The sequence below is a fragment of the Nerophis lumbriciformis genome, linkage group LG18, assembly GCF_033978685.3.
Source record: "Nerophis lumbriciformis linkage group LG18, RoL_Nlum_v2.1, whole genome shotgun sequence".
Taxonomy (NCBI): Eukaryota; Metazoa; Chordata; class Actinopteri; order Syngnathiformes; family Syngnathidae; genus Nerophis; species Nerophis lumbriciformis.
Genome location: NC_084565.2, coordinates 7483444 through 7497168, shown reverse-complemented (window position 1 = coordinate 7497168; position 13725 = coordinate 7483444). Strand labels below are relative to the sequence as shown.

Here is a 13725-nt window from a genome sequence, read left to right as displayed (position 1 = left end):
TTTACCTCCAGCAGACCTGACTGTACCACTCTGTGTGTGTGTGTGTGTGCGTGTGTGTGTGTGTGTGTGTGTGTGTGTGTGTGTGTGTGTGTGTGTGTGTGTGTGTGTGTGTGTGTGTGTGTGTGTGTGTGTGTGTGTGTGTGTGAGACCACCTGACTGTCAGCACGTAATACACTTGTGTGTTATTACTGGGAAAAGAAGTCTTAAGTCCACAAAGAATGCTATTGATTTTTAAGCCAAGTCTCTGGAAAAGTGTGTCTTTGAACTACTCACAAATATCACACACACACACACACACACACACACACACACACACACACACACACACTCACACAGTAAGAATGTGTGTGTGCACGAGGGTGTTGAATAAGAGCAAACGTAACCTCTTTCTTTTCCCAGCTCGTTGAGGCGCCGTCATGGCGCTGCAGCAGATGGAATTATGGGATACATTCTTCCTTCCTCACTGCACTTTAGAGTAGTCTGTGTGCAGCTTGCCCTCAAGAAGCAGCACTCATTAGACAATTATTTACACATTCATATATGTTGATCTTCACTGCTGCACACTGACTACTCTAAAGCAGATCAATAATACATGTAGTTTACTGATCTTCACTGCTGCACACTGACTACTCTAAAGTAGATCAATAATATGCTGATCTTCACTGCTGCACACTGACTACTCTAAAGTAGATCAATAATACATGCAGTTTACTGATCTTCACTGCTGCACACTGACTACTCTAAAGTAGATCAATAATACATGCAGTTTACTGATCTTCACTGCTGCACACTGACTACTCTAAAGTAGATCAATAATATGCTGATCTTCACTGCTGCACACTGACTACTCTAAAGTAGATCAATAATATGCTGATCTTCACTGCTGCACACTGACTACTCTAAAGTAGATCAATAATATGCTGATCTTCACTGCTGCACACTGACTACTCTAAAGTAGATCAATAATATGCTGATCTTCACTGCTGCACACTGACTACTCTAAAGCAGATCAATAATACATGTGATGATTGGACGACCATGAAGACATTCATTGACTGTACAGAATATAAACAAATATAATCACAGGAAATATGGAAAATTATTTCATGATCACTAAGAAAAAGGAAGAAAAATAATTTCCACTTCTGACATGTTTTAATGTAACTTATGCTTCCTAATGTACAACTTATGTACTTTTAATGTAACTTATGCTTCCTAATGTACAACTTATGTACTTTTAATGTAACTTATGCTTCCTAATGAACAACTTATGTACTTTTAATGTAACTTATGCTTCCTAATGTACAACTTATGTACTTTTAATGTAACTTATGCTTCCTAATGTACAACTTATGTACTTTTAATGTAACTTATGCTTCCTAATGAACAACTTATGTACTTTTAATGTAACTTATGTAGTTTTAATGTACAACTTTTGTAGTTTTAATGTACAACTTATGTAGTTTTAATGTACAACTTATGTACTTTTAATGTAACTTATGCTTCCTAATGTACAACTTATGTACTTTTAATGTAACTTATGCTTCCTAATGTACAACTTATGTACTTTTAATGTAACTTATGTTTCCTGATTCACAATTTATGTAGTTTTAATGTAAAACTTATGTAGTTTTAATGTACAACTTATGTACTTTTAATGTAACTTATGCTTCCTAATGTACAACTTATGTAGTTTTAATGTAACTTATGTAGTTTTAATGTACAACTTCTGTAGTTTTAATGTACAACTTATGTAGTTTTAATGTAACTTATGCTTCCTAATGTACAACTTATGTAGTTTTAATGTACAACTTCTGTAGTTTTAATGTACAACTTATGTAGTTTTAATGTAACTTATGCTTCCTAATGTACAACTTATGTAGTTTTAATGTAACTTATGTTTCCTAATGCACAATTTATGTAGTTTTAATGTACAACTTATGTACTTTTAATGTAACTTATGCTTCCTAATGTACAACTTATGTAGTTTTAATGTAACTTATGTTTCCTAATGCACAATTTATGTAGTTTTAATGTACAACTTATGTACTTTTAATGTAACTTATGCTTCCTAATGTACAACTTATGTAGTTTATGTCACGGCCAGGGTGCATTGGAATGCGCCCTCATCATTGCGCTCTGCGCTTCACACCGCGGGACACGCCCACGACTGTGGCGCACATCCCGGGACGCGCCGCGCGCGTTTCCGCCCTGCAGCTGCCGCCAGCTGCAATCACTTGCCAGCAATCATCACACCTGCCTGGAATGAAGGAGCTGCCTTCATAAGCCTGGACATCTTGGCATGCCGGCGCCGGAATATAATCATCTGTTGGCGTATAGTAAGCTATCATCCTGCTTGATGCAATACTGTTCTCTCTGTCTGTTTTCCCTTCCGTGTTTCATTGTTATATCATCCTACTGCAGACCTCCGTTCCCGTGTTTTGACGTTGCTGTGTGTCTCGTCATTTCTCGTCGTCGTTCCCCTGCTTCTCGGACTGCTCCTTGGATCTCGACCTCCCGCTTGGACACGGATTCCCCTCTTCCCCTGGACTTCCTCATCTCTCGTTCAACACTTGGTAACGCACACCTCAGTTAAACACTACACATAGTCGTACACCATACACACTCTTGGATTTTGCCACACTCCATTTCCTTAGTTCATATATTTAGTGTTGTTTATTATATATATTACAATATATAATAAATCATTGAACATTACTGCCATCTAGTGTCTGTTGCCGTCACCTCCCCTGCAAACCTTAACAGTTTAAATGTAACTTATGTAGTTTTAATGTACAACTTCTGTAGTTTTAATGTACAACTTATGTAGTTTTAATGTACAACTTATGTACTTTTAATGTAACTTATGCTTCCTAATGTACAACTTATGTAGTTTTAATGTACAACTTATGTACTTTTAATGTAACTTATGCTTCCTAATGTACAACTTATGTAGTTTTAATGTAACTTATGTAGTTTTAATGTACAACTTCTGTAATTTTAATGTACAACTTATGTACTTTTAATGTACAACTTATGTACTTTTAATGTACAACTTATGTAGTTTTAATGTACAACAAATGTATTTTTAGTGTAACTTATGCTTCCTAATGTACAACTTATATGGCTTTAATGTACAACTTATGTAGTTTTAATGTACAACTTATGTATTTTTAGTGTAACTTATGCTTCCTAATGTACAACTTATATGGCTTTAATGTACAACTTATGTAGTTTTAATGTACAACAAATGTATTTTTAGTGTAACTTATGCTTCCTAATGTACAACTTATATGGCTTTAATGTACAACTTATGTACTTTTAGTGTACAACTTATGTATTTTTTTGTAACTTATGTAGTTTTAATGTACAACTTATGTAGTTTTTTTGTAACTTATGTAGTTTTAATGTACAACTTATGTATATTTATTGTAACTTATGTAGTTTTAATGTACATCTTATGTATTTTTTCCTAACAACTTATGTATTGTTTAATTAACTTATGTAGTTTTAATGTACAACTTATGTATTTTTTTTTTGTAGTTTATGTAGTTTTAATGTACAACTTATGTATTTTTATTTAACTTATGTAGTTTTAATGTATAATTTATGTAGTTGTAATGTAAGTTAGAAGCAAGAAGTGAGTGAGTGATTGAAGGTGACAGGGTGAAAGTGTGTGATCAAGGTAGGAATGTTGTGTCGGGATTAAAGAAATCTCCCATAATTCCAAGAGGGGGGCCCCTCACGTGCTGGGGTCGGAAAAGGTGGGCGGAGCTTCAAGCAACACAAAGCCAGTGATTGGTGGACGAGTCATGTTTGTATTCCTGAAGTATGAAGATGGAGCCTGCAGGACTGTCAGCATCCTCTTTATGTACACACTTTCACTACAACACTTTTGTCACAACAACTATTTGTGGGTGCAACTTTTCACCTGGCGGCTTATTTACAAGACAGGAAGTGACTTCTTCAGGTGACGTGAAAGTGAAACCAACTTCGCTCACAACATGAAAGCAAAGTCCGCACTTCTTTTTCTTCTTCTAAGATCATTTGCAAGCACGCACGCACGCACACACACACACACACACACACACACACACACACACACACACACACACACACACACACACACACAGATGAGTGCGTCCGAGGAGAACGCCCGCAGGAATGTGAGCAATAGAAAAGGTCAGAGGTCAGTGACCAGTCAGATAGTCCTGGGTGGAGTCGGAGGCGAAGGAGTCGGCGTCCTCGTTGTCCAGGTCGTCGCTGCTGTCGTCGGCGGCGGGCTCCCCCGACAAGGCGATGCGTGCGTAGTCGTCGGTGTCGATGGACTTGCAGAAGTGGATGGCGTACTTGAGCTTGTCCTGCAGCACCTGCCTGCACGAGTACCTGGGCAGCTTGAGCAGGAAGAAGCAGGTGTAGGACTCTGGCAGGAAGTGGTCAGGAGGGTTGTACTTGTCCAGCACCTGCACAGCGACATCACACTCTGTCACTCATCACCTTCCTCTACTCACCTGCCACTAAAACATCCCCCGCCCACTCTGGACTCAAACTACTTGGGCTTCACTACACATCTTAAAATGCTATCAGTCAGTCGGTTACGTTCTTGGGAGTTTTAGGTTTGATCATTTGGCTTTTCTGCAGCAAATTTCATAACCTGGTTTAACATAGCTATGCTGCTAATGTGTGCTGTGTATGTAGATTTAACATATATATATATATATGTATGTATGTATGTACAAACCCCGTTTCCATATGAGTTGGGAAATTGTGTTAGATGTAAATATAAACGGAATACAATGATTTGCAAATCCTTTTCAAGCCATATTCAATTGAATATGCTACAAAGACAACATATTTGATGTTCAAACTCATAAACATTTTTTTTTTTTTTTTTTGCAAATAATCATTAACTTTAGAATTTGATGCCAGCAACACGTGACAAAGAAGTTGGGAAAGGTGGCAATAAATACTGATAAAGTTGAGGAATGCTCATCAAACACTTATTTGGAACATCCCACAGGTGAACAGGCTAATTGGGAACAGGTGGGTGCCATGATTGGGTATAAAAGTAGATTCCATGAAATGCTCAGTCATTTTCAAACAAGGATGGGGCGAGGGTCACCACTTTGTCAACAAATGCGTGAGCAAATTGTTGAACAGTTTAAGAAAAACCTTTCTCAAGCAGCTATTGCAAGGAATTTAGGGATTTCACCATCTACGCTCCGTAATATCATCAAAGGGTTCAGAGAATCTGGAGAAATCACTGCACGTAAGCAGCTAAGCCCGTGACCTTCCATCCCTCAGGCTGTACTGCTTCAACAAGCGACATCAGTGTGTAAAGGATATCACCACATGGGCTCAGGAACACTTCAGAAACCCACTGTCAGTAACTACAGTTGGTCGCTACATCTGTAAGTGCAAGTTAAAACTCTCCTATGCAAGGCGAAAACCGTTTATCAACAACACCCAGAAACGCCGTCGGCTTCGCTGGGTCTGAGCTCATCTAAGATGGACTGATACAAAGTGGAAAAGTGTTCTGTGGTCTAACGAGTCCACATTTCAAATTGTTTTTGGAAACTGTGGACGTCGTGTCCTCCGGACCAAAGAGGAAAAGAACCATCCGGATTGTTCTAGGCGCAAAGTTGAAAAGCCAGCATCTGTGAGGGTATGGGGGTGTATTAGTGCCCAAGACATGGGTAACTTACACATCTGTGAAGGTGCCTTTAATGCTGAAATGTACATACAGGTTTTGGAGCAACATATGTTGCCATCCAAGCAACGTTACCCTGGACGCCCCTGCTTATTTCAGCAAGACAATGCCAAGCCACGTGTTACATCAACGTGGCTTCATAGTAAAAGAGTGCGGGTACTAGACTGGCCTGCCTGTAGTCCAGACCTGTCTCCCATTGAAAATGTGTGGCGCATTATGAAGCCTAAAATAGCACAACGGAGACCTCCGGACTGTTGAGCAACTTAAGCTGTACATCAAGCAAGAATGGGAAAGAATTCCACCTGAGAAGCTTCAAAAATGTGTCTCCTCAGTTCCCAAACGTTTACTGAGTGTTGTTAAAAGGAAAGGCCATGTAACACAGTGGTGAACATGCCCTTTCCCAACTACTTTAGCACGTGTTGCAGCCATGAAATTCTAAGTTAATTATAATTTGCAAAAAAAATAAAGTTTATGAGTTTGAACATCAAATATGTTGTCTTTGTAGCATATTCAACTGAATATGGGTTGAAAATGATTTGCAAATCATTGTATTCTGTTTATATTTACATCGAACACAATTTCCCAACTCATATGGAAACGGGGTTTGTATTTCCACATTCAGCCATTCACATACTGAGCTGCCATGCAAGACCCTAACCATCACCCATCAGGAGCAAGGGTGAAGTGTCTTGCTCAAGGACACAACAGACGTGACGACGTTGGTAGAAGGAGGGGATTGAACCAGGAACCCTCAGGTTGTTATGGTTTGAAAATGAAAAATACCAAAATGGCCCTCGCATGCTTTAATCTTTCCGTTTGGACCCCCCTGGCTTAGTGTGTAGCCTCAGGATGCTGGACTTGGGGTGGGACCCTCCGTACATGGTGAGGAGCTTTCTTGTCTTGATATCTGTGTCTTCTATCTCCTCCTTTGGCCAGCTTATGATACCGGCGGGGTATCTGAAGACTGGTAGTGCATACATGTTGATGGTGTGGACCTTGTTCTTACCATTCAGCTGACTTTTCAGGACCTGCCTTACTCTCTGGAGGTATTTGGCTGTGGTTGACTTCCTTGTGGCCTCTTCATGGTTTCCATTAGCCTGTGGGATTGCCAAGGTACTTGGATACCACCTATGTTTCCCTCTGGTAGGTCAATCCCCTCAGTCCTGATCATCTTGCCTTTCTTTGAGACCATCTGGCCACGCTTGTCCAATCCGAATGACATACCTATGTCATCGCTGTAGATCCTGGTGGAATGGATCAGTGAGTCTATTTCATGCTCGATCCTGGCATACAGCTTGATGTCATCCATGTAGAGCAGGTGGCTGATTGCTGCCCCACTACGGAATCGGTACCCGTAGCCACGTGTCCTGGGCATGACGTTAAAGTGCATCCGGCAGTGGAGGCTCCTCTATGGGGTCTTGGGGCACTAGGAGGTTAACCCCTTTACTACTGTTACCCCAGGTGGCCCTTGGCAAAGGCCTAGTACCTGACTGCCCCCTAGCCAGGGATACGGTGAACACCTCAACGGTGGAACAAGGCGGAGGAAGATTGCTAACCCTATGGAGCGTCACAACGGCTGGGATGGCGGGTGAAGGCTGCAGCAGAAAAGGGTCTCCAGTCGTCTTGGACTCCATGCCACTGGACCCTGTCAAGGATCGTGTGGTGACTGTCTGTGCACAAGTCTCCCCACGGTAAACAAAGTCACGCACAGGCATCCTCCATAAAAGGATACCCCCCTACCAGGAGGATCGTTATACTCGCTTCGAGTGACCGCCGATGATGATGACCCGTAGCCGCTCTTCGTGATGATCTGACTGAGGGGGTTCAGGTCTATGCAGAACAGCAGTGGTGATAGCGCTTCTCCTTGGTAGATGCCGCACTTGATGTTGACTTGGGCAGTCGGCTTTGAATTGGCCTCTAGGGTTGTCTTCCACATTTCCATCGAGTTCTGGATGAAGGCCCTTAGGTTCCTGCTCCAGGCATTCCAGTATCCATGCGTGCGGCATTGAGTCGTAGGCTTTCTTGCAGTCAATCCAGGCAGTGCACAGGGTGTTCTGTCTCTTCTTACAGTCTCGGGCGACTGTTTTATCAACCAGTAGCTGGTGCTTGGCTCCTCTGGTGTTACTGCCAATTCCTTTCTGTGCCTCACTCAAGTATTGAGCCACATGCTTACTCATTTTTGCCGCAATGATGCTTGACAGGGCCTTCCATGGTGTGCAGAGACAGGTAATTGGCCGGTAGTTGGATGGGATGGGTCCTTCATGATTAGGACTGTCCTGCCCTGGGTTAGCCATTCAGCAGCTGGTTCATCTGTACTGGTAGGCGTTCATGGAGTGCAGTTAGCTTCTTCAACCAGTATGTATAAATCATACCGGGGCCATCTTTGACACTCTTTCTTGGATATCTGCCATTGAGATGGTTACTGGCTCTTGTTCTGGGAGGTTGCTGTGGTCAGCTCTCAGGTCCACTAACCATTGGGCCTTGGTGTTGTGTGATGCCGTATTTTTCCACCTCAGTTCTTGTTGGGTCTGACCGGTTGTTGAGAGTACACCTTGGCTGGTTCAGTGGAGAACAGCTTGTTTATTCTCCTGGCCTCTCCCTCCTTGGTGTATCTCTTCAACCGGGTGGCCAGAGCTGTTAGTCGTTGCTTTGCAGTTTTGAGTGCCTCTGGTATGGAGAGTGAGTTGTACTTCCTGGGTGACCCTTTATTCACCATGTTCCCTTTCTGTAGTTCTGCGAGCTGGCTAACTTCTCTCCGTGCTGCCTTTATCTTGGCCTCTAACCGTCTCTTACATGGTGGGTACTGCTTGTTATGTCCCGAGCCCACCTTGTACCCAAGCATCTCCATGATTACCGTTGCTGTACTGTGTATCAGCTTATATGTCTCCGTGATGGTTCCTGTGGGGATGGTCTTCAGAGCAGCATTCACATCCACTAGATCTTCTGAAGGTACTTGGCAATTCAGCTTTGTTATTCGTCGGGGGCTCCAGTTGTCTAGTTGGGTCACGATCTTCCTTCTCAGGTCAGCAGCTCTTGTGTTGAGGCTGTTGCATTCTGTTGGGGCTTGGTACCCTAATGATTAGGACTGTCCTGCCCTGGGTTAGCCATTCTGGGTGGGTCCCATCCCTCAGCAGCTGGTTCATCTGTACTGCTAGGCGTTCATGGAGTGCAGTTAGCTTCTTCAACCAGTATGTATGAATCATACCGGGGCCATCTTTGACACTCTTTCTTGGATATCTGCCATTGAGATGGTTACTGGCTCTTGTTCTGGGAGGTTGCTGTGGTCAGCTCTCAGGTCCACTAACCATTGGGCCTTGGTGTTGTGTGATGCCTTTCCAGTTTTTGGTGGGTCTGACCGGTTGTTGTTTCCCTGCTACTGAGAGTACACCTTGGCTGGTTCAGTGTTTATTCTCCTGGCCTCTCCCTCCTTGGTGTATCTCTTCAACCGGGTGGCCAGAGCTGTTAGTCGTTGCTTTGCAGTTTTGAGTGCCTCTGGGTATGGAGAGTGAGTTATACTTCCTGGGTGCCCCTTTATTCACCATGTTCCCTTTCTGTAGTTCTGCTAGCTGGCTAACTTATCTCCGTGCTGCCTTTATCTTGCCTTTAACCGTCTCTTCCATGGTGGGTACTGCTTGTTATGTCCCGAGCCCACCTTGTACCCAAGCATCTCCATACTGTGTGTCAGCTTGTTTGTCTCCGTGATGGTTCCTGTGGGGATGGTCTTCAGAGCAGCATTCACATCCACTAGATCTTCTGAAGGTACTTGGCAATTCAGCTTTGGTATTCATCGGGGGCTCCAGTTTTCTAGTTGGGTCACGATCTTCCTTCTCAGGTCAGCAGCTCTTGTGTTGAGGCTGTTGCATTCTGTTGGGGCTTGGTACCCTAATCTGTGGTTGTGGGAATGATGATGATGATGATGATGATGATATCTCCCCACTGACCTGTCGTACTGGCTCCCCCTTTCCGTAGCATCGTTGTTGTATGTCATTAGTCTCTAGTTGTGATAGTAGACTTCGATTACGGATGTTGGAACACTGGGCCAACAGCTCTTTCTTTGTAAGCCTTGATTGTGGGTTTCGAAGTATCCAATGATCCCACATTCGCTGCATGTAGCCCCTTTCTCTAGGATTGCTTCTATAGTAACATTCCAGCATCTCCGTATTTGTTGCCTCGTCCATCTGTGTTTTGTTCCAATATATATATATATATATATATATATATATATATATATATATAGTCAAGGTTTCTGAGGTTTATCCGTTATACAGTGCTCAATACCGGGGTAGAGCGGAATATTAGTTAGGCTATCTCATCCCTACAGGCCTGTTTCGCAGGTTTCCCTGCTCGGCTTGTGGGGATGATAAAGTATATAACGCATATAAATATATACACACCCATCCCTTTTGAGGTGGCGGGGGGTGCAGGTGTTTTTATAGGTATATTTATCCAAGGTTATATATAAATACTGTTTGCTTTGTGTTTTTCACAGGTTGTGACTCAGGTGACATATTGTGAAATACAATTAAACATTAAAAATATATAAAATTGGGCAAATTACAGCGAATCCAATCACAGAAAGAGATGTTGACTTAAATAATGATTTTGAACATGTTAAATATGGTAAATATGGTAAACAAAAACAGTATTTGATTGTTTCCGTGACAACAAAGTTGTGTAGAAAAAAATTCAATCTGAACTTTTCTTACCTGCACCACAAAGTCCCGCCCCCGGAAGTCAGCGATGGTGCGCGGCAGCCGAGTGCGTCCCCACACGAACCTGAGGAAGAGCGAGCGCTCCGTGTTGGAGAAGGACTCCATGACCTCCCAGAACCACTGGATGAGTGGCGCTGTAGGCTCCACCCCCTTGTAGGTGGCCACTGACTTCAGCAGGTGCAGTGGGATGTCAGGACTTCCACACACCTGGACACATCAACACCTCTTACTTCTTGTTAACACCCCTCTTACTTCCTGTTAACACTCCTCTTACTTCCTGTTAACGCTCCTCTTACTTCCTGTTTACACTCCTCTTACTTCCTGTTTTCACTCCTCTTACTTCCTGTTAACGCTCCTTACTTCCTGTTTACACTCCTCTTACTTCCTGTTTACACTCCTCTTACTTCCTGTTAACACTCCTCTTACTTCCCGTTAACACACCTCTTACTTCCTGTTAACACTCCTCTTACTTCCTGTTAACGCTCCTCTTACTTCCTGTTTACACTCCTCTTACTTCCTGTTAACGCTCCTCTTACTTCCTGTTAACACTCCTCTTACTTCCTGTTAACACTCCTCTTACTTCCCGTTAACACACCTTTTACTTCCTGTTAACACACCTCTTACTTCCTGTTAACGCTCCTCTTACTTCCTGTTTACACTCCTCTTACTTCCTGTTAACGCCCCTCTTACTTCCTGTTAACACTCCTCTTACTTCCTGTTAACGCTCCTCTTACTTCCTGTTAACGCTCCTCTTACTTCCTGTTTACACTCCTCTTACTTCCCGTTAACACTCCTCTTACTTCCTGTTAACGCTCCTCTTACTTCCTGTTAACACTCCTTTTACTTCCTGTTAACGCTCCTCTTACTTCCTGCCATCTTACTTCTTGTTAACACTCCTCTTACTTCCTGTTAACGCTCCTCTTACCTCCTGCCATCTTACTTCCTGTTAACGCTCCTCTTACTTCCTGCAATCTTACTTCCTGTTAACACTCCTCTTACTTCCTGTTAACGCCCCTCTTACTTCCTGTTAACACTCCTCTTACTTCCTGTTAACGCTCCTCTTACTTCCTGTTAACGCTCCTCTTACTTCCTGCAATCTTACTTCCTGTTAACACTCCTCTTACTTCCTGTTAACGCCCCTCTTACTTCCTGCAATCTTACTTCCTGTTAACACTCCTCTTACTTCCTGTTAACGCCCCTCTTACTTCCTGTTAACGCTCCTCTTACTTCCTGCCATCTTACTTCTTGTTAACACACCTCTTACTTCCTGTTAATGCTCCTCTTACTTCCTGCCATCTTACTTCCTGTTAACGCTCCTCTTACTTCCTGCAATCTTACTTCCTATTAACACTCCTCTTACTTCCTGTTAACGCTCCTCTTACTTCCTGCAATCTTACTTCCTATTAACACTCCTCTTACTTCCTGTTAACACTCCTCTTACTTCTTGTTAACACACCTCTTACTTCCTGTTAACGCTCCTCTTACTTCCTGCCATCTTACTTCCTGTTAACACTCCTCTTACTTCCTGTTAACGCCGCTCTTACTTCCTGTTTACACTCCTCTTACTTCCTGTTAACACTCCTCTTACTTCCTGTTAACGCTCCTCTTACTTCCTGCCATCTTACTTCCTGTTAACACTCCTCTTACTTCCTGTTAACGCCGCTCTTACTTCCTGTTAACACTCCTCTTACTTCCTGTTAACACTCCTCTTACTTCCTGTTAACACTCCTCTTACTTCTTGTTAACACACCTCTTACTTCCTGTTAACGCTCCTCTTACTTCCTGCCATCTTACTTCCTGTTAACACTCCTCTTACTTCCTGTTAACGCCGCTCTTACTTCCTGTTAACACTCCTCTTACTTCCTGTTAACACTCCTCTTACTTCCTGTTAACGCTCCTCTTACTTCCTGTTAACGCTCCTCTTACTTCCTGTTTACACTCCTCTTACTTCCTGTTAACACTCCTCTTACTTCCTGTTAACGCTCCTCTTACTTCCTGTTAACGCTCCTCTTACTTCCTGTTTACACTCCTCTACTTCCCGTTAACACTCCTCTTACTTCCTGTTAACACTCCTCTTACTTCCTGTTAACGCTCCTCTTACTTCCTGTTAACGCTCCTCTTACTTCCTGTTTACACTCCTCTACTTCCCGTTAACACTCCTCTTACTTCCTGTTAACACTCATTTTACTTCCTGTTAACGCTCCTCTTACTTCCTGTTTACACTCCTCTACTTCCCGTTAACACTCCTCTTACTTCCTGTTAACGCTCCTCTTACTTCCTGTTAACACTCCTTTTACTTCCTGTTAACGCTCCTCTTACTTCCTGTTAACGCTCCTCTTACTTCCTGCCATCTTACTTCTTGTTAACACTCCTCTTACTTCCTGTTAATGCTCCTCTTACCTCCTGCCATCTTACTTCCTGTTAACGCTCCTCTTACTTCCTGCAATCTTACTTCCTGTTAAAACTCCTCTTACTTCCTGTTAACGCCCCTCTTACTTCCTGTTAACACTCCTCTTACTTCCTGTTAATGCTCCTCTTACCTCCTGCCATCTTACTTCCTGTTAACGCTCCTCTTACTTCCTGCAATCTTACTTCCTGTTAAAACTCCTCTTACTTCCTGTTAACGCCCCTCTTACTTCCTGTTAACACTCCTCTTACTTCCTGTTAACGCTCCTCTTACTTCCTGTTAACGCCCCTCTTACTTCCTGTTAACACTCCTCTTACTTCCTGTTAACGCTCCTCTTACTTCCTGTTAACGCTCCTCTTACTTCCTGTTAACGCTCCTCTTACTTCCTGCCATCTTACTTCTTGTTAACACACCTCTTACTTCCCGTTAACACACCTTTTACTTCCTGTTAACACACCTCTTACTTCCTGTTAACGCTCCTCTTACTTCCTGTTTACACTCCTCTTACTTCCTGTTAACGCCCCTCTTACTTCCTGTTAACACTCCTCTTACTTCCTGTTAACACTCCTCTTACTTCCGGTTAACACTCCTCTTACTTCCTGTTAACGCTCCTCTTACTTCCTGTTAACGCTCCTCTTACTTCCTGTTTACACTCCTCTTACTTCCCGTTAACACTCCTCTTACTTCCTGTTAACGCTCCTCTTACTTCCTGTTAACACTCCTTTTACTTCCTGTTAACGCTCCTCTTACTTCCTGCCATCTTACTTCTTGTTAACACTCCTCTTACTTCCTGTTAACGCTCCTCTTACCTCCTGCCATCTTACTTCCTGTTAACGCTCCTCTTACTTCCTGCAATCTTACTTCCTGTTAACACTCCTCTTACTTCCTGTTAACGC

At 42.8% G+C, this 13725-nt stretch overlaps 1 protein-coding gene across 9 annotated transcripts in view; it reads right to left on the bottom strand.

Moving 5' to 3' along the window:
* Window positions 1–3632: 3632 nt before the first annotated feature.
* Window positions 3633–13725, bottom strand: part of herc2 (HECT and RLD domain containing E3 ubiquitin protein ligase 2) — a 362023-nt gene continuing 351930 nt past the window's right edge. For 6 of the 9 annotated variants that reach the window (XM_072915066.1, XM_072915069.1, XM_072915071.1 and 3 more), the window contains exons 90-91: window positions 10417–10629; window positions 3633–4463 (exon numbers count right to left, since the gene is read on the bottom strand). In XM_072915066.1, the coding sequence (XP_072771167.1) occupies window positions 4191–4463; window positions 10417–10629 (486 nt within the window). In that variant the 3' untranslated portion in view covers window positions 3633–4190. The remainder of the gene's footprint in view (window positions 4464–10416; window positions 10630–13725) is intronic. The other 3 variants (XM_072915064.1, XM_072915065.1, XM_072915068.1) reach the window with 1 other exon arrangement.